This window comes from Myotis lucifugus, unplaced genomic scaffold, assembly GCF_000147115.1.
Source record: "Myotis lucifugus unplaced genomic scaffold, Myoluc2.0 scaffold_120, whole genome shotgun sequence".
NCBI classification, from domain to species: Eukaryota; Metazoa; Chordata; class Mammalia; order Chiroptera; family Vespertilionidae; genus Myotis; species Myotis lucifugus.
Window position 1 is genome coordinate 3,321,348 of NW_005871168.1, and position 22,263 is coordinate 3,343,610.

The window sequence follows — 22,263 nt, forward strand, 5'->3', positions numbered from 1 at the left end:
CTCCCTAACCCCCTGATGGGCCCTGCTCTGTGTGTGACAGGGGGCAGTGCCCCAACCTCCTGATTGGCCCTGCTCTGTGAGTGACAGGGGGCAGCGCCCAACCCCCTGATCGGCCCTGCTCTGTGTGTGACAGGGTACGGAGCCCCAACCCCCCTGATGGGCCCTGCTCTGTGAGTGACAGGGGGCAGCGCCCCAACCCCCTGATTGGCCCTGCTCTGTGAGTGACAGGGGCAGTGCCCCAACCCCCTGATTGGCCCTGCTCTGTGCATCACAGGGGGTGGAGCCGCAACCTCCCCATTGACCCTGCCTTGAGTGTGATAGGGGGCGGTGCCCCAACCCCCCAATCAGCCCTGCTCTGAGCCTGACTAGGGGCTGCACCTAGGAATTGGGCCTGCCCTCTGCCACCCAGGAGCAGGCCTAAGCCAGCAGGTCGTTATCTCCCGAGGGGTCCCAGACTGCGAGAGGGCACAGGCCAGGCTGAGGGACCCCCCCTTCCCCCCCCAGTGCACAAATTTTTGTGCACGGGGGCCTCTAGTATATAATAAAAGCCTAATATGCAAATTGTTCGACCAGGAGTTTGACCACTCGCTATGACATGTGCTGACCACCAGGGGGCAGCACAGATAATGGCGGGCACTGGCAGCAGGCAGCAGTAGAGGCGCTGCCAGCCTCAATGGGCCCCAAGGATAGTGGGACCGTGGAGGGATGGTGGAGCAGGTGAGTGGGCAGTGCCAGGCCGTGGAGGGGTGCCAGGTGGGGCTGCAGGGCTGTGAGGCTGGGGGCGAGAGCTGGGGCCCGATCCCCGCAGGCCACCCCGAGGGACCCCACCTGTGCACTAATTCATGGATCGGGCCTCTAGTATGAATATGATCCTCTTTATTTATAAAACTCTGTAACAGATATGTTAACATTTTTACATATATATTTTAATTTAATCCTTATAACAATGCTGTGAAGTTGCATTACTATACTCATTCTATGCATGGGGAAACTGAGGCTCGGGAAGTTTAAATCACCTTTTGTAGGTCACACAGTTGGTAAACGACATGACAGCAGATTCAACTAAATTCTGTCTGACTCCAATGTCTATGGCCCTTGGTTGCACACTTCTTTGTAACACACTTTGAAACTAATTCCCAAACTCTAAAGAAATGTTTTAACACCCTTTATTCTTTCTATTAGTTCATCAGATAACTCTTCGATCCAGGGATTCATAAACCTGCTTATCTAAAAAATAATTTAAAATGTCTGCACACCATTTCAGATTTTCTAAATCAGGTGCTCCAGAAGCAGGCGGATAATCTGTGTATTTAACAAGCTTCAGATGAGTTTAGTATTTAAGTTCAGATAACAAACTTCAGATGTGTTTAGGAAACTCTGCCTAGTCCTAGGTTTTACTTTGCTCCCTTTTAAACACAGACCACCAGGCAGCTATCATAGATACCATCTATTCAATTTGACCCAAATGAACCTACTGTTGGTCCTCAGAATCAGAGTCCCCAGAAACTGCTTGGATTTCCTATATAATATTCCTATATCCCTGGGATAGTTCTACCACTCAAGTAGAAAGTTCAAGTCCATAGTCATTTCACTTGTAACAAGTACTTATTAGATAAAGTGCCCACTAGATTCTCAGTACCATGCTAAGCATTGTGAATAGTACACAAGTAGAAAAACCAAGAAAATACTTAGAATTAAAGAACTATTTAAGGCAGGCATATTTTAAGAAAATATATTAAGGTAGTCTCCAGAAAAGCAGAACTGAGATACCAAGAAAAAAAGGAAATAAAAGGGAAGTAATTCTCAAATTAAGTTATTTATTTTTAAGATTTCCCCATTGATTCTTAGAAAGAAAGAAAGGAAGAGGGTGAGAGAGAGAGAGAGAGAGAGAGAGAGAGAGAGAGAGAGAAACATTGATATGAGAGGGAAACACTGATTTGCTGCCTTGCCCTGGACTGGGGATAGAGCCAGTCCATACACTGAATAACACCAACTGAGCCACACAGGCTAGGGCTCAAATTAAGTTATTTTTAAATGTTGGAACTAATCATGTCTTTACTAAGGGTGAAAATCACAGTCACCTTTATTTAAGAGGCTTTTTTCCCCTATACTTTCTATCTGGAAGACAGGGTTTTGTTGTCCAACATATTCATTGTATGAGAAGTGAGGGAAAGGAAGATTATTTATAATCCCATACTGATTCCAATAGGCCTTTCTAAAAATGAACCACAAATAAAACACAGATATCAAAAGCTACACTACTGAATTTCTTATTATAATTGTTTCCTGCTATCAAATTCATTTCTGATTAGTTTCCTTTGTAGTACCTAGTATATTTCTATTATCACTCTGAAATGAAGGAAAAAAAGATATAACTTCTCAAGTTTCCTTTAAAAAGTTTCCTGATTCTCCCCTCCTCCATCCTTAGTTACCTTTTACAGTTGCGAATCATACTGCTTTCTTTGATGTGTTGTGTACATTATTCTAGCTGTTAGAGATATGTTAACAGTGCTGTTAATATGCGTATTTTAATATTTGAATCAATTACCTTCTTAACAATATACAACTCTGTCATAAGTTTATAGAAAACTCAATGCAGTTGAAATAACAAAATTCCTCAAATAGTTTCTGGATTTGATCATTTGTAACCAATTTCCATTGAAATGCAAGCTTAGGGAGCAAAAATTCCATATGGAAAACTTAAGGCTGAATTAGCTTTGAAATTGAGTTTAAAATTGCAGGAAAAAAAACTTTTGATTTCAATGTCTACTGTAGACACAGCAGAATGGCTATTATTTATAAAAGCATCATGCTCCCAAGGTAAAGGACTTTAAAACATAAGTGAAACACTACATCTCTCTGAGTAATGTGATAGACAACCTTCCTGTCACAATTGCCTGGAGATAGACACACCTGTTCATGCCTTATATTCATCCTGGGCTACTTTCACTTCCTCTGGGGGACTTTTGAACTTGGATTTGACATCTCTTAAATTTATGCTTTCTCTAAATGTAAAGGGGTTTCTTTTTTTACAGTTTTAGCCTTACATGGAGTTCAAGTCTAACTTAGATTAAAGAGAAGTAGTCTAGGTCTTAGAAATTCAATGTTTGCTCTTGATCCATTCTTTTTTTTCTTTTGTTTTTATGAGATTCAGCTAAAAACCCCAAAGTGGGACATAATAGCTTTAAAGACAGGAAGGAAATAGTCTTTATTCTTTTTTTAAACTGTAAAAAGCCCCCAAGGCTCTTTTGTAAAAAGCCCACAGTAGAAGCACTCCCTCAAAAGCCACCCTTTTCTTCATAATAGCCTTAGAGGAGACAGTGCTCAGAAAAGATGACAGCACCAAGTGCAGCTGATGTCAGACCAAGAAACAAGCTAAGTGGTTTATGGCCAAGATCCCTGATTACTCTATGTACTTATCAAAATAGTGAAGTTTTTTCACCAACAAAATGTTTTTTAAAGGTCATTGTCTCTCAAATGCAACAATAACCAACTTGTCCACTCTAAAATGGAAAAAAAAATGAGAACAATTCTCAGATGAGACAGAGTGAGAAATAATCCTATGACATCATGGAGAAAGGAGAAAAGGGATTATGAGAATGAAAAACATCTGGATTATGATATAAACGTGACAGAACCATTTCTGCACATCAATTTAAGATAAGACACTGACATTCAAAAACTTATAGCCATAGAATATAATTATAAATCATAATAAATCACACCAAATAATAAATCTTTATCAAAATTAGCAGAGTACAAATGCAATTAATTCACAAATATTTATTGAGCATTGTTAGATCACAGGCAGTGTGTGCACAGAAAAAAACTACAAAAGTCCCTACAAGTGGATGACTTTACATTCTTGAGGGGAACTGAATCCTCTCATTTTTGTGTTCCACGCTGTACAGATCCGTGAAAGTGCATGACCTGAAGGAATGGGCGATTTGCTTGCATGCACAGGTTTTGGTAACAGCTGTCATTTAATTAAGAGATTAGAAGGGCTCTATGGTTGAAGACCCAGAGATTACAGTACATTCTCCTCCTTTACTTGACCAAGACAGAACTCTTCCTAATTTTGAAAATTTAATTTAATTTCTTGTAACAAATGCATATAGACTTCCCATGGGCAAAATAACAATTTCCTTAAAATGTTTGAAGTAAAATATTTCTAGCACCACTTAAAGCCTATATTTAATATAGAGTACTTTATTAAATGGTGTCTTCTTTAAGTATTAACATTATGTTTCAGATAATAAAACAACCACAACAAACTGTTCCCCAAGCCTTACCTTGGACAGTCAAAGTAGCTGATGCTTCAGCTTTTCCAACCATATTTTCTGCAACACAAGTATATGACCCCATGTCACCAGCCATCACCTTTCGGATTTTCAAGGTATGATCATCTCTGATTTCATATCTAGTGACAGAACAAAAGAAAGTACAATTAAGTGACCTTCTATTTAAAGATCTCATCATTACAAATAACATATATCTAGGCATCAAATCACACATAACATTCGCTTCAGGAAATTTTAAACGATAGTTAAAATACACCATTCCTCTAAGTAAGCACACATAGAGAAAAGAGCTTATTTTTATTTATATTTTAAATGTTTTTATTGATTTCAGAAAGAGGACAGGAGAGGAGGAGAGAGATAGAAACATCAATGATGAGAGAGAATCATCGCTTGGCTGCCTCCTGCACAGTCCCTACTGGGGATTGAGCCTGCAACCTGGTCATGTGCCCTGACTGGGAATCAAACCGTGACCTCCTGGTTCATGGGTAGATGCTCAACTACTGAGCAACACTAGCCAGGCGAAAAGAGCTTGTTTTTAAATTTATGTGGGCTAAAATACTGAACTACTTTTCAAAAAAAATATTTTTTTAAAAAGATGGAACTACATTGTTTGTTCCCTCAAGCTACTGTACTCATACTAAAATTAAAAGATAGTGACCAATTTATATATGCCAGATGTAATTTATAGATTTTTATCTTTTAAAATTCTTATAACCATTGTATGAAGTATTATGCTCATTTCCATTGTGCAGATGAGAAAAGAAAGCGAGGCAGCGGGGGCAAGGTGACCTGGTTGGTGTTGGTCTCAGCTAGTTTAGCGGCAGAGTTGATAACTGAACTCAGTCTCATTCTAGAGGTCATTTGCCTTGCCTCATTTTCCTTCCCATTAAATGTTGGGTTTCCCTTAAAGTTTCACTTTAACCCTCTTTCACTCCACATAATATCCCTGAGTTATATTATCTACTATAGTTTATATATTCATTGACCACCCAAATATTTCCAATTCTTATTTCATCTAAGCTCCAAATTCATAATCCCTGATGATTAATAATTACACATCATATCACACAGGCACCTAATATTTTCTGAAACATAAACAAATTCCTTTTCCTAACACAATCTACCCATCTTCCTTCACCAGTTCCCTCTAACTAACAAATCATCCAATTCATCAATTGAGTTTCAGAAATTTCTTGCCACTATGGACCCCTACCTCCCTCTCATCTCCCCATTCAGGCAATTTACATCACTTACAGGGACAACAACAATGGTGACCCTGATACTAGTATCTCTATCTCCTCACATACATGTAATATCCATAGTCCAAAAAAGTTATTCTCTCAAAAAAGTTATCCTGTTCATAGTGTTCTTCTTGGGTCATCATTGTGCATGTAATATGATTCAAAATTCTTTAGTCTATTAATACAAGCCTCTGATAATCTGGCCTCAGTACTGGTTGTACCGGTTAATAATGTGGATTTTGTAATCAAAGAAAACACTATAATTTCAAGAGAAACATCAAAAGTGCGTTATTCAAAGTAATGTCCATCGCTAGCTACACATTTCAACCATATTTCAGGTAATTTGTGGATACTGTCCCAATAGAACTTTTCTTGTTTTGAGGCAGACCATTCAGAGACCCCAATTTTCCACTTCTTCGTATGTTTTGAAGTGATGCTCAGAAAGTGCGTGTGCCATCGATCGGAACAAGTGGTAATCTGAAGGAGCAAGGTCTGTTGAATACAGCGGGTGGGTTAATACTTCCCAGGCAAGATCTTTTAATGTGTCTTTAACTGGTTTTGAAGTATGTGATAGCACGTTATCACGAAGCAAAATTACTTTGCTGTTTCTTCTGGCACATTCAGGTCGTTTCACAATCAAAGCGTGGTTCAGATTGATTATTTCTTGTTGGTAGTGATCAGTATTAACAGTTTCACCTGGTTTTAGAAGCTCATCATACACCACACCTTCCTGATCCCACCAAACACAGAGCATTGTCTTCTTTCTGAAGCGATTTGGCCTTGCAGTCGGTGTTGATGGTTGACCGGAATCAACCCATGATTTTGTGCATTTGGGATTCTCAAAATAAGTCCACTTTTCATCGCCAGTCACAATTGGATGCAAACAAGACTTTATTTTGTGCTGCTGAAGCAACATTTTACTGATGACTTTTCGGTTTTCCATTTGTCTTTCGTTCAGTGGATGTGGCACCCATTTTCCTTCCTTTAAAATCTTTCCCATTGCTTGTAAATGATCGGAAATTGTTTGCTGAGCAACGTTTAATCTTTCTGCAAGTTGTTTTTGAGTTTGACACGCATCTTCATCCAATAATGCTTGTAATTGTTGGTCTTCAAACTTTTTTGGTTGACCTGGACGTACTTTGTCTTTCACATTGAAATCATCACTTTTAAAGTGTTTAAACCAGCTTTTAACGCGTTTAAACCAGCTTTCACAACTATCTTGAGATCTAGCATGTTCACCATAAGCTTCCTGAAGTATTCAGCAGCATTTTTCTTCAAAATAATGAACTAAGACTTCCCACAAATGCTCTTTTTTTGGCACAAAATATCTATGATGTTAACACCTTCAGCAAATTTGACATATGAAGTTTTGAAACTTGCTGTCAATACAACAAAATAGCATACATATCAAATTGCATATATATCAACATATGTGCAACTTCATCTATTCAAAAAAATCTGCATTATTAACCGCTATACCTAGTATTTTTAACCTAATATCCCTTAACTTCCTGCCACATGCCCTATGCCATAGCCATGCTAAACTTCCCACCATTCAGAACATGTAATGTTCTTTCATAGCTTTGCATGTCTGTTGTGATGTCTCATCCTGGAATACTCTTCTCCTCTTCTGTGCTTATCAAATTTATATAATTGCTTAATGTCACTTCCCTTTCAGAAGTCTCTTCTAATTTACTGCTCCCAAATGTCTGCCTTTATGGGACCAAAGGGTTTGCTGGGTTATTCTGGTTCTATCCAGACATGCTTCCTTCTGTGAGCTCTTGAGAGCAGAAAGTATGTCGAAACCACTACTCTAACCCCAAAGGTAGCAGAGGGTTCGCTATTGAAAGAAGAGACACACTGGCAACCAAAGCCTAAAAGCAATTCCTGAAAGCTTCATTTTGTTGCCTCATTCCTTAAGGCTGTGAGCCTATCGCTGCTCCTAGCCAATTTCAGGACTTGACAGATACCAGGAAATCCTGACCTCTTCTTCTGTTCCCTGGTGATGCTGTAGCTAAGAAAAAGGAAGCCTGCTGTTTAATTGGTTCGCAGCTATATTATTAATGCTGTACCTCCCTTCCTTACCCCACCAACTCCCATACAAGAAATGAGTATTAACTGTGGTCTGGTTGAACAGAAGAGAAACCTGTGTAAGGAATAGTGCATGTTAGAAGAGTTCCCCGGGCAGCCAGGGTCATGACTGTACAGTTCTTGTCTGCAATCCTCAGAGAAAGTATGGCAGCCTCCTTATTCTAATGACCTCTATACTGTGTCTCGCCCTGGATCCAGAAGTCTGGAGTCAAAGATTCTAATGACACGCATGTGAATCATGTTCTGATGAACACCGGAGACTGTGGGAGTAGGCTAATCACATCATTACAGTCTGATCTCTACCTGGATTTGGGCAGTTCCCCGTCATCTTTCCTCCACCGCACTGTAGGCACAGGGTCACCTCGGGCCTCGCATTTAAACTCCGCGCTGTCATCCACAGTGATTGCCAAGTTACTGGGTCTCTTCACAAATGATGGTCTCTCTAAAATTAGAAAAAGCCTTCTCAAAAAAAGAAATAAATATAAACTAAGAACTATTTTATATGTTTAGTCAGAACAGACTTACAATTTAAAATCTTATTTCGAAATTTATTACATATAGTTTCCTACTCCTCGAAGCTCCTCCCCAGGTTTAGTGTTTCCCCTAGTTTTGCCCCCTTGTCTTGCCTATGATGTTTTGGGCAGCATGCTTTGCTGATTCCTTCTCTCCTCTTCCCACCCCCACAAGGTTGGTTAAGCTTCTTCAGAAAGGTCATTTCTTTCTCCCTTGTATGAAGATACTAAATAATACTGAGGGAGAAGCTTCACAGGGGGCTGATGAGATAGGATCCCACTTACCTAACACGGTCAGCTCCGCCACTTCACTCTCGCGTTCCCCAACCATGTTGGTGCCGACACACACATACTTTCCAGCATCGCTCTTGCGGGTGTAAGTAATCATGAGTTTCCCTCCTCGTATCTTTAAAAAAAGTGTCACATGCATACAGTTAAAATCACTTTAGCTATGTTTACGTGACAGAGGTTTTCCTAAGGGAAGTCTACTGCCTAAGCACACAAGCAAAGCTTAATTATATAAAAAAGCCAGTGTGTAGTATTTGTTATAGTTATAGTAGTAACTTTAAATAGAACTTATTCCAAAGGTACATTACAGAAGAGGCAAAACATTTCTACTTGCCTACATTTCTTGTGAAGTTATTATAGTCAATATAAGTAGAAATTTGTATTTATGAACAGGCCAAATTCTTTTCATATTATGTAGTTAAATGAAAACAAAAAAAATGTATGAATAATTTAGTTAGGAAAAATGGAAATTCCTAGTATCTTCTGACTATAATTAATATGGAAATGCATATTAGCTATATGTGATTTTAAGAAAGCATATTCTAGTATTATAAGATATGGAAATAAAAATGTCTCTAATTACTCAATTTGCCAAAATTGCTTTGAAGGAATATTTCTTAATTGCCAAAACATTACAGAACCTGACATCCTAAAAAAACAAAGAAATTGCTGCTGCCCAAGCAGTTTCTTGGGGACTCAGGAGGTGAAGGCTGAAGAGATACCAATAAATCATCTGGAAAGTCATTCTGGTACACTCTTGAACATTTAATTATTTGAAGAAGAATTCATTACAAATGTAAGCAGATTTCCAGTACAATAAGTAGGCTGAAGCTAACCATGAATGAAGATTGGGATGAGGAAACTGAACTATTTTTACTTAATTTAATATCCTTTTGGTGGGGAGCTGCATTTCAATTACCCATGAATATCTATAATGCTCTGAACCTGAGAAAGGTTTTGTCAGAGATAACTTCCAAATGTTTACTCATAGAGGTTTTGACCTTAGAGTTATTCTGTGTTGTGTATCAATTAAACAAAGAAGGGAAAAAATAAAGAAAGAAAAAAGAAAGTGCTGGAGGTGGTAGGAAACCATTCAGACAGAATTATTTCTCATCATGCACTAGGAGTTTATTAAAACTACTACTTTACTATTTTGGAATACCTAAAACGCCTTATTTCAACCCAAATTAGAAATTATGTATTGGACAAACCAAATATTAACAGAGTTATTTCAATTTCTGTGGCTTTAGAACTTGAAATTGTTTTCAGTCATGTTTCTTAGAAAATGATCACAAGTTTCTAAGTACCATTATAAAAACCACCAAGGGACCATTCTCTGCATTTTTTTTTCATGACTCTGTTCTGCATTCAGAGAGTAATGCCTGCATATAGTAGTCTATCAAAACATTTTTGTTTAATGCCACCTGCTTTTTGTAGACAAAATCTAGTCTGGTATGAAATGAAGCATTTCTATAAAGGTTTGTAGCAACTAATGGGATGTGACCTCATATTTTACTGACAACTATATCTTTTCTCACTTGGGCATCATCTCCTTAAAAGGTCTCAAAGTGAGATTCTTAAAAGTATACCCAGCTTTAAGGCTACTGGGTTTCAAAAAGTTGCTTTTGTGTGATATATCATTAAAATGTTGGTCTTTAGTATAAATCTACTGTGAGACTGTGAGGGGAAAGTGTTATAATTCATTTATCACTTAAGGAATGAGCAGCTCAGAAAAGTATAACTCTCCTTCCACATGCCTCCCCTCTGCCCACCAACACAATATGTTTTAATTATGCCTTCAACTGTCAGACTTCCTCCCTGACTGTGAACTCTGAGGCAGAGAAGCATGTCTGATTCCTCTTTATTGCCCTGGGACCTGTCACAATGACGAGTAAATATTTGTGAAAGGAAAGTGACTTGCCCAATGTCACGCAGAACGTTGGAAGGGAGCTAAGATCTTACTCAAGATATGTGATTTTCGCTATATGAGATGCACAAGAAACAACAAGAAATGCACAGCCCCAGAGCTCGCAATTCGAATTGAATAAACTTTGAGTTCTTGAGGTACAGAAAATTTAAGTACCATAACGTCAAGATCTTTCTAAGAAGATTCATTGTAATTTTTCACCATGCATATATTTTGAAAAACTCACAAAAACATTTCTAAAATCTTGAGGAAACAAAATCATTCCAGAAAAAAGATAACAAACTCTATTATTTATTTTATTATATTTTTAATTTCTATAAGAGTTTAGTTAAGCCAAACTGACCACATGCTAGAAAGAAAGATCCGGAGAATGACAATTTTGCAGTTCCTTTTATTTTTATTTTATGGTGTGTTTTTTTTTAACTTATCTTTTATTGTTCAAAGTGTCACAAATGTCACCTTTTGTTCCTCATTGACCCCCTCTACCCCACTCCTGCTCCCCACCCAGGGCCTTCAATACACTATTGACTGTGTTCATGGGTTATCCTATGTAATAAAGAGGTCATATGCAAATTGACCGACATGCCCTCGCACAAGATGGCCGCCACAAGATGGCTGGCAGGAGAGGGCAGTTGGGGGCAACCAGGCCAGCAGGGGAGGGCAGTTGGGGGCAATCAGGCTGGCAAGGGAGGGCCGTTGGGGGGAACCAGGCCTGCAGGGGAGGGAAGACCGGGCCAGCAGGGGAGGGCAGTTGGGGGTGACCAGGCCTGCAGGAGAGGGCAGTTGAGGGCTATCGGGCCAGCAGGGGAGGGCAGTTGGGGGTGATCAGGCCGGCAGGGGAGCAGTTAGGCGTCAATCAAGCTGGCAGGGGAGTGGTTAGGGGATGATCGGGCAGCAGGCAGAAGCGGTTAGGGGCAGGCAGGCAGGCAGGCAAGTGAGCGGTTGGGAGCCAGCAGTCCCGGACTGTGAGAGGGATGTCCACAGGGATTGGGTCTAAACCGGCAGTCGGACATCCCCCGAGGGGTCCCAGATTGGAGAGGGTGCAAGCTGGGCTGAGGAACCCCCCCCCCCACCAGTGCATGAATTTCATGTACCAGGCCTCTAAAATATATATATATACACACACATACATATACATACATATAAGTTAATAGGTTAATCTCTCCCACCCCTTCTCCAATTCTGTTCTTGATATGGAAGTTAAGTGATCTGAGATGTTGTCCTGCATGCTCCTTTTTTGGTTAACTAACTTTGGACAGAACATTGAGCCTCCTCAATACCTCAGAATCGAATCTAAATTTCCTTGCTTATTTAGGTGGTCAGTTCATTTCTGAAGTGATTGCACATTAATAAATAAGAACTTTATCAAAGTAAAAGAAAATAAATGCTTTATTTTCTAAAAGTTAAGTCAATGAATTCTATCTACAATAAAATATAAGGCTTTAAGAATAATTTTAAAATATATTCAAATACCTAGAATGAGTGAAAGAAAGATAAAATATAATTTTCAACAATACAGATTTATTTTTATAGCTTCAGTGTAACATAGTACTAATTTATTTTATAAATCTTAAGTACTTGGGGATGTAGTTTTAAATCATCTTGCTTAAGCACATGTGGGACACCAATTAATATTATATATTACAGCTCACTGCTGTTATACTTTGAAAGAATCTGTATAAATGGAGAAGGGGAATTTAGTTACCAAGAGTTATGAGGAGACAGCCAGGAGATTCTCAGTCATGGTAAAATTCCTATGCTGAGATGAATGGGAGGAAACAATAACTGAGGTGAACTAAAAGTTCAAAGAAAGCTATTAAGTCCTAAATAGTGTGTTGTACACACCCTATTACCATTGCCCCAACTATATATTATACTTGGTTCAATCTTGGAAACATTTTCGAACTCAATCTATCAGGAGACTTATGCTTTGCGAACACATAGCTATATTTTTGTTTTCAGTATAAATAAATTGTTATTGTTTCATGTAAATTTAGTTTACAGACTTCTTTGTTAAATCACATCTACTGTTCAAATTAAAAGTAACTCATCAGGCATTGTACAAAATATTTTCTCTGTACATTTAAGTAAACAAACTCTAATAGCATGAGCCAGCATGACAATTTTTTTCTACATGATTTTTTTTTAAATGAATCAAGGGTATCTTGAGAAGTTTTTTTCCCCCATAGCATCATGGAATGATTAAAAGCAAACATTTGTCACAACTGTGTACATTTATATATAAGTTGTACATGAATGAGAAAAATAAAATAACTAACTTAGTTCTGAAAAAAAATTAAACTTAGAAAATATTTTAATATGAAAAATACATTTTTTTCTTGTAAACCAGCATAGATATTAATCATCATGTCTAAATGAAGTTAACTAAATTGCACCTTTGTTTTTCTACTCAAGCTATTTTTCACCAACATTATCTAGGTTGAAACCAAATTCAAAATCTAAATATATGCCAAAAATTATTTTAAAGATTTTTAAATCCCAGATAATCTTTCAAATTGATCAAAAATAGATACAATCACGTAGCAAAACAAAGTGAGCATGGGCCCTGGAGTCAGATGCCTTGTATTATACTTTAGGTAAGTATTAGCTTCTCTGTACCTCTGTTTTCTATCTTTAAAATGGAGATACTATCAATACACATTTCCAAGGATGTTATGAGGATTACATGAGATTAATCATCTAAAGCGCTTAGAAAAATGTCTGCACGTTATTATTATAATTATTAATTTAATAATTTAAGAGATATTTGCTTAATGAAAATACTACTTTTGTTCGCTATATCCAGAAGCTTTTCATTAAAGTTATTACTAACAAACACATTTCCATAGGTTTTGTCAGAAAAATGTGTATTTAAATAAATAGAGCAAAACTTTAAAAACATGTAATTCTGAAGCTAAATATGTTTCTCTTATTTCCCCCAAAACCGTGACTGGCCAGGCCAGTTGTGGCTTAGTGGGTGAGCCTTGGCCCAGGAACCAGGAGGTCAGGGTTCAATTCTGAGTCAGGGCACATGCCTGGGTTGTTGGTCCATGCCCAGCAGGGAGCATGCAGGAGGCAACTGATCAATGATTCTCATCGATGTTCCTATCTCTCTATCCCTCTCCCTAAGATCAATAAAAATTATAACAAAAACTTAAAAAATATAAAAAAATAGTGATTCTTTGGGGAAAATGACCCTCCCTCTCCCAGGAAAGTTTTGGCAATTATATTTTCTGTTGTCACTTCTAGGAGGGGGTAAGTATTGACACTTGGTGCAGGACAGGGAGGCTACTAAATAGCCTACATTGCACTGAGGAGTCCATCACAATGAAGAATTATCACACCCAAAATGTAAATAAACCCAAGGCTGAAAAACTTTGTCCTAAAGACGTGGCTCTAGCCTAAGAATAAATGCTGGATTAAAATGAGGAAAGGAAGGAGGGGTTAAATTTAAATAACAGAATAAGTGTTTACTAGAGAACACATTGTCTAGACTGCCCAGATTGGTATAATTACCTGCATACAACTTCAACCTCATCAATAAGACACTTTCTTATAAAATGGTATATTCCACTATATACTCACTGGCAATAATGGCTAAGGATCCCAAAGTAGATGTTACAGCTTAAGTGAAAGACTAAACAGTGTCAACAAACCTGGAAAAAATTTATAGTCCCAGAGATGACAGAGACAGAATTTAACAAAAGTGTTAGAAAAAATAAATATGGCAGAGAAATAAATTTTAAAAAATGAATGAAAACGAGTTTTAATTTTTATAAATTCAAATTGAATTGGCTTTATGCCAATGGCTAAATTGAATCAAAGCTAACCAAAAGCCATAATTCTATTGTCTACAGTCACAAATGTGGACTACATGGTGGCTTGTTCTTTTCAATAAAGAAAAGAACAGAAAAACATAGTACCATAATCCTGATCAAATGTAACATACCAGCTTTCAAGAAGTAGATACTACAAAAATTACATTCTATGTTGAGTTATATAAAAATATTGATTGTAAAGGGTGGCTTCATACATTCTAAATCTTAGTGCCTCCTCTGTAAAGCAAAATTTGATATTTCCCCTTTTTACATAGAAAAGAAAAATACGTTTAACACATACAAAACACTACAAATGTAAAAACAGCACTATTTAAAACAAGCTAAGAAATATTTCTTGGCAGGTCTCTTCCTGCAGCTGGGTTTGACAGCCAAATTGTAAACCTATCAAAAACGAGTTTGTATAATGAACAGACACAGTGTTAAACACTGCACTGCAGCCACACTGCTTCAATTAACATAATCCCGGTCGTGGAGAAGCAGAATTTGTTAAGCCTTCAGACAATATGCTGGCATCTAGCTTATGTCAAAAATCCAAAGCAGAGGTTCTACTTTCTCACTAGCATATACACCTTACCAGCCCACAGAGGTAACCACATTAGAAGCCACATTTCCATAAGCTCTAGACAGTGCTCGAAGGGGGGCCTCAGCTATCTACATACTTGATAAAAATAAAACAAAAAAGATCCCAGTTGTCCTGCTCCTTTTGAGGAAGGAGACAAGGAGGAGAAAGGAGGAAAAAGTGGTAAAATTTTTAAAGTTTCAAACAACTGTACACTTTATTTCTCCCTCCCCCGAACCCGAAAATAGGTATGGAATACCTCAATGTATTTGATATATATAGGATTCTTATATGTTAGCATTTCCATTTAAAAACTTATAAATGATTATTTTCCTTAGGGGTAAAAAGTATTCTCTCATTCTCTCTTACTTAAAGGCTTTTCTGAAGCAGTTGAAAATCTCTTTCCAGATACTTTCATCTCCTTTACTGAGTTGTTTACTCAGTAACAAGATAATGCAGAATAATTAGGTATAAGATGTAGCTTTTCAACCCAAAATGAAGAGAATCACTTTATATTTCTGGTAGGCATTAAAAAAATACAATCAGAATTCTTATTTCCAGAATAAAGAAATAAAAATTATTTTTCTTTGCACACAAACAAGCATGCCTTCTTTGCAACAGTAAATTAGGTAAGCTTTTTGTCTGCTTATTCTATGGAGTATGCAGTTTACACTGCAATCAGTACTTAAAATCAGAAATAAAGATGAACTTCAAATGAACTCCTTGGTGTGTCTTCATTTCTACCCTAAAGCAAGTCAGATGATTTGCAGTATCTGTTACACAGGATTTTTTTTTCAGGAATCACCCCCACAATGCTATCCATACACCTCTAGGTTAACATACTAAACCACTGGGGCTAATTAACTAGTTTGGCTACACAAAATCTTTTCTGCTTTTAATTACATTAACCTAATGTGACTTGAATTCAGCAGACCAAAAACAAAACCACTAATTATATTAAGGACTTCAAAGATGATTTCAAATTGCCAGCCACCAAACTGTCATATAATTTATCTCATTCCTTTAATAGATTTTTGCATTCAAAATCTGAGTTCCTTACTAGAAATACTATTTTTTATTTTATAATTTTTTATTGATTTCAAAGAGGAAGGGAGAGGGAGAGAGATAGACAACCTTCAATGAGGAGAGAGAATCATTGATCAGCTGCCTCCTGCATGCCCCACACTGAAGATCAAGCCTGCAACTCAGGCATGTGCCCTGACTGGGAATCAAACCGTGACCTCCAGGTCATAGGTTGACACTCAACCAGTGAGCCACGCTGCCCGGGCAAAATACTATTTTTAAAAAACACCATAACAATGAATTAAAAGAATACTGATTTAGAATGCTAAAGGAGAAATATATTTAAATAAATATATATATGACACAGTGTCATCATACAAATTTTTACAATTTTCTAGAAGATTAAAGGCTCAGAAATATTCATTTACAATAACACTGTTTGATAAACAGAGTTAACATGATGAGTAACATTTTTAGAGTACCAGGGTTTAGAAATTATTTTTTTCTGAAACACTTGATTATTTACCACTGTTTTCTACTATTTTGCAAAGTAAATGAGATGAGAGGTTTGGAATTACAGCCTAGTGTATCATCTTTAAACAACTCACTACTAAGTCTTTTGGCCAGAATATCTCTTCAGAACGATTCTGTCAATTCTGCTGGATCTTTGACCTACAGAACAGCTATCTAGCTGTTGTAAATGGCAGGAGAAGTGCTTTCCATGGGTTTAAGACTTCCTAATGACAATGAGATGCAGGTACCCAGATGGCCCGTCACAGCCCCCAGACATTCTCCTTGTTGAAATAAACTGCAGGACAGTTTTAGATGGTCCCTAAGGACTCCTTTCAAAAGAGACATGCAAAGAAGAGTCACAATAACAGCTTTTATTTCTTTAAACTTATAGCGTGAATTCAACAACAACAATAAACCAAAAAAGAAAGTTATTTGAGCAGAGAGAGAAAGTTGGAACAATACCCATTCCTTTACAACCTGGCTGCAAGAATATCAATCTTCAACGTAAACAATTCAGATTAAAGCATACCTTCTAACATACACCATAGTGTCTTTTAAAACAATCATGCTTTATTGCATTCTAAATTAAGCAAAATCATGGGGGGAGTGTAATTATATTGTATAAATGATAGACAAAGGATTGAATAAAATACACCTCTCATAGCAATTTAAAAATATATAACCAAGTAAAACAGAATTCATATAATTCAAACCTTACACAATAGCAAAGAAATTACAGTCTCTCTTATTTGCCAATATTTCTAGCTCACACCTTCAGGTAAGTAATTCAATATGGATACTTAACAGAGAAGCCATGTCTAGAATAAAATAATTTCATGTTTTTAGTAATTATGGTTTAATAACATGAGATACTTTATATTTCTGAATGTACACATTCATAATTTTGTTGTTTCATTCTTTGGAACCTAAATTTTTTAAAAATATTATTTTATTGATTTCAGAGAGGAAGGAAAAGGGACAGAGAGAGAGAAAGATCAATGATGAGAGAGAATCATTGATTGGCTGTCTCCTGCAAGCCCCATACTGGGGATAAAACCCACAATCCAGACAGGCCTTAAATTTTAATGTAGTTGGTAATTAGAGATATAAATTTTTGACAAATCTTCATTATAAAAAATCATTGATATAAAACAATTTATATCTATTACTCTAGTAAAGTGGTTTTAGAACCACTTTCAAAAAAATAATTTTTATTTATTCTATTTATTTGTACTAATCCTGTCACACAAAAATAAATTTTTAAAAATAATACCATGCCCTAGCCGGGTAGGTCAGTTGGTTACAATGTTTTTCCAATACACCAAGGAAGGTTGCTGCATGTGTGATCCCAGGTCAGAGAACATACAAGAATCAACCAATGAATGCATAAATAAGTGGAACAACAAATCGATGTTTTTCTGTCTCTCTCTTTCCCTAAAAATCCATAAATAAAATTTAAAAAAATGATACAGGTATCCATTACCTCAGGATTTTATGCTTAAGTCTCAAACATAAGTTTTATTTAGGATAAATATATAAACAATAAACCAAAGTCAGGCAAATCACCTTCTTCTTCCTGGATAACAAAGTTTATTATTCTTTCTACTTTTCATAAAGGCTACTATCACAATGAATTTTTTGAAAAATTGTCACCTCTCCCTATTGTTATTTCATTCTGATTCACAGAGACCTTAAATTGAGAGAGATAGAAGTGGAAGAGGAGGAGAAAGAAGAAGAAGAGAAGGGAGGGGGAATAAATTATTTTAACTATTATCCACTCATTCTTTTGATTAGATATTATCTGCCTTCATGCTGCCCATCCAAAGGCTGTTAGGCAAAGCTGCCATACACTTATGACTAGCTCCGTGTGGACTTGTGACACAAACTGAGCAGCTGTACCCCAAAGGATTAAACTAAGAAAAACAGATTCTATGCTAATATTTACATTTTTTTTAACTATAGATTTAAAAATTATATTGATTCAGTAAGATTTCAATCACATTGTAAAGAGTTTTCACTGGGTGTTACTAATTCATTTAATTTGTCCATCCTTATGCAAAGCTCATTTCCTCTTTTAGAACATACTTAAAGTGTAAATAATGTTCTTGGAATTTGCAAAAATAACACCTTATATAACAAAAGAATTTTGGGGTAATACATATTCATTGTAAAGAAAATATGAAAATGACAAACTGAAAGCAATTACATGATCATTCTACATTTTTCTTGGTGACATTGAAAGAAGTGGCATTATAAGAAGACAACCATTACTTGTTATAGATCTTTCAACTGTCCTCTTAGGAGTGGAATTGACAGAAAGAAATAGGCCATTAAGATCTCTCCAATGGTGTCCCATATTTGCTTGGGCTCCATGCATACAAGAGAACATGATCCAATTTCATTTGTTTGCTGGTACCCTTTATAATACCATTTAAAAACCAACATGATTTCAGCCAGGAGTTTAAACACACTTGATCATCAGAGAGAAGCAACAAGAGACTTAAGCAGAAACAGCAATTATCCCAGTGGGAACACATGGCTCTGTACACAGCTTGGTGAGCTGCCAGCTGAGAACGTGGGCCTGGGAGAATTGCTGCCTAGGACTATGGCTGCTGCCTTTCTCTGCTATTTCTAGTTCTCCTACAAAACTTTGCATTTGTTCTTTATAGCAACTTGTAAATTGGTAGTTGGCTGTTTGCTGCTGCAGAAGCACGTCTAGGATAATCTGATTATAGACTACATGGGGCGGAGCTGTGTTGCTAATTGCAGGTAAGTGGGAGCCACCCTACAGAGAGACATAGTAAAGTTAAAGGGAGAGGATGATTTTCTCTGTGGAACTATATGTTACCACCTTTCTATCTAGTTTATATCACCAGAGGACCTTTTCATGAATCCTACTTTTAGCAAAGGAATAAAAGAAAGAAGAAACACAGTCTCCTTAAAACACGCCTATTTTGCTTAAGTGTGGCTCAATGTCCATAGGAAGACATGGATTTGGCATTTTCTCCTGAACACCCATTTTGTGGAGCCAGTCAGGGTTATGTAGCCTAAAGCAATCCACCCAGAAAGCCCTCTTTATCGTATTCCAAACCAGGAGCAGAGCCTGAGTGCTGGGAAAATGGAGAGCAGACGAAACAGTGAAGGCTTTCTGCTGATTCCCCAGGTGTCTGGTTCCCAAAGTCATTAAGATCAGAACCCAAAAGTGCATCCTATAAAAGGAAGGCAACATAAAGAATGGTTTTGGAAGGAAATAGCCTTTGCTATCTAGCTCCTCAAAGTAAGAATGTTGATTGCTCTTTATCTCTGTGAAAATTCTGGGTATAACATGGTAGTACTCTGCATGCATATGAAAACTTAATTTAACTCATAGCTATTAAAGTTAATGTATTAGTTCCTTCACAGGTCTCATGAAACAATGTCCTGCTGTTTTAAAGGTAAAAGCAAAGTCTTATGGGCAATTTTCATTTCCTACAAAACTAGGTTTGCTTTTTATCACCTCCTCCAACCATCTGGCTATAATTCTGAATTTACATACAGTCACTGTTAGGACAGCCTGAAATAAAAACCTACAGAGGAATTATGACTATACTCAAGAAATAAAGATGATAAATGCTCATAGTATTTGAGGGGAGAAAAGCTCATTTTCAAACACTTGGCTCTTTGGAGTTACAAGTACACCAGCTGAAAATACTTTTCAAACAGTAAATCCCTTTTTCTCTCCACGGATTTTTATGTTTAGTTCTTCTCTATAATTTTGGTCCAGTGTGAGAATTTCTCTCACTACCAAATGCCTTGCTAAGTTAATACCTTTTCCAGACACTGTATAATTTGTTATTCTTGAAATTTAAATACACTTATATTCTGAAGAAGACATATAACCAAGACAGACAAAGTCAAATCAAGGTTGAGTATGCAAGAGATTTATAGATTCAGAATGAATTTATGGAAATCAAGTAAGGAAATTAAGAAAGGATAATTACTTTATGGAAGCATTTTTAATTTGCAAAAAATCAATAAAACATTTAATACCACTTATTACGATTCTATACAAGTAAGAGTAGATACAAATTGAAGTAAACATTCATTCCCAATCTTCGCTATTTTAATTCCTAAGAATCAAAGGAGAGGAAGAAGAAACTTAATTGATTAATCAGAGTCAAGGCTCATCAGACCAGGGTCAGAGACAATATCCATATGACCAGTTGCTCACTAGCTCAGTTATTTGGTAAATGTGTGCTTCGTTTCATAAGGGATGACACACAATAATGTGTGGTGGATGACACCACTTCAATATATCTACATACTTCCTAAGAGCAAGCAAGTAGGATAATTTACACATGAGAAAGAGAATACAATCTTGGGAAGAAAAATTTGTGCTAGAGCTTTAAACAAACTCTTTTTGGGTTACATTAAACTTCAGAATTATCCACACGCATTTCCCAGTATTTCCTAAGAACTCACGATTAAATCATGGACAAAAAACAAATAAAAGTAAGTGCAGCCCTGTCTAAATGGCTCAGTTGGTTGAGCACTGTCCTGTGCATTGGAAGGTTGCCAGTTCTATTCCCAGTCAGGCCACATACCTGGGTCACAGGTTCAATCCCCAGGAGCAAATGGAAGGGTCAATGTTGCTCTCACTCTCGCTCTCGCTCTTGCTCCTCCCCAGTATGTCCTCAGGTGAGGTTTTTAAAAATGTACCCTGCTGCCTTATTTCTATAGTTACCTGCGAAAATTTTTATTTGAAATAGTCTTTCTCAGTCACAGTGGTTCAGTATTTTTAATTCCTCTAGCCTTAAGTCTGTGAGTTATATTGTTTGAACCTTCAGCTGAAAATCATAATTTCATGAGTCCCAGGTTGCTTGCATACAAACCTAATTAGGAGGTTCCAGGATTAAGTGGTGGAAAATATTCTGAGGGAAGTCATGTCAGTCAGTGGAAAAATTAAGGAACAAGATAAAGTCAATTAAAAAGAAAGCTTGATCTTATGTTCTTGCCTTTCTTCTGCATAGAATATAAATTTTATGATGGCAAAGAACTTGTCATATCTAATATGTAGCACAACACTGACAGAAGGCACACTAAGATTTTTTAAGGTTTGAGAAACTAGATACAATGTATGGGATTCTTTCATTTCAGTCATTATCTCTTCAGAAAAAGGCTTGATATTTTATAATTTGTTAGGAGTATACTATTTTATATTTCTTCAAATTCTGATGACTTCATGTCAAATTAAAAAATACATTTAAATTAAATTCTCTAGTGTTTTCATCTAGTGTTTTCAACAGAAGTTTTAAAGGACATGACAATTGCAAAAACATTAAACAATCTGTCCTAAGTGTAAACCATAAACAGATAAAAATATGTCAATGAATCTGTGGTAAATTTCATAAATGTACTAACATTTAAACACAATGTGGAGGACTATTGTTTACATTAATGAGAAGCACTCTGCATCAACCGGTGCCTTATAAATGACATGGCTGCACATGCCATCTTTCACTTTTATAAATCCCACAAGGAGAGAGGTAGTTTCCTATTCTGGAATGGGAAAGCTAAGGCTCAGAGAATATCAGAAACTTGCACCAGATCACTTAGTAAATGGACTGGCACTCCTTTTATATAGACCCGAAGTAAAGCTTTCTTTTGCATAGAAAACTGGAGCTCATATTTTCTTTGCTTCCTTCTTCACAAACTACAAATTAGCAATATCTTGTGAATGTATAGCTACTGAGCCCAGACCCAAGGCTTAGGGAAGAAATAGGCGCTGTTGTTGACCCTCCCCTGACGTTACTGATGGCTCTCCTTCCATCCCCGGGACTTAAGCCTGGCTGATTTGGACATCCAACCTAATTGCTATTGTCCATCCAGAGGGGCTAAAATGTGCAAGTTTACACTTCCCACGTGCATGTTATTTTTAGGAGAAATGTAGTTAGGTAAATTCTTACATTAGTTCCTATACAGAGGAATGA

General features: G+C 36.9%; 1 protein-coding gene across 3 annotated transcripts in view; it reads right to left on the reverse strand.

Moving 5' to 3' along the window:
• Positions 1–22,263, reverse strand: part of ROBO1 (roundabout guidance receptor 1) — a 436,624-nt gene that overhangs the window by 115,475 nt on the left and 298,886 nt on the right. For all 3 annotated transcript variants that reach the window (XM_006093709.3, XM_006093708.3, XM_014460003.2), the window contains exons 4-6: positions 8,431–8,551; positions 7,937–8,075; positions 4,293–4,420 (exon numbers count right to left, since the gene is read on the reverse strand). In XM_006093709.3, coding sequence (XP_006093771.1) covers positions 4,293–4,420; positions 7,937–8,075; positions 8,431–8,551 — 388 coding nt within the window. The remainder of the gene's footprint in view (positions 1–4,292; positions 4,421–7,936; positions 8,076–8,430; positions 8,552–22,263) is intronic.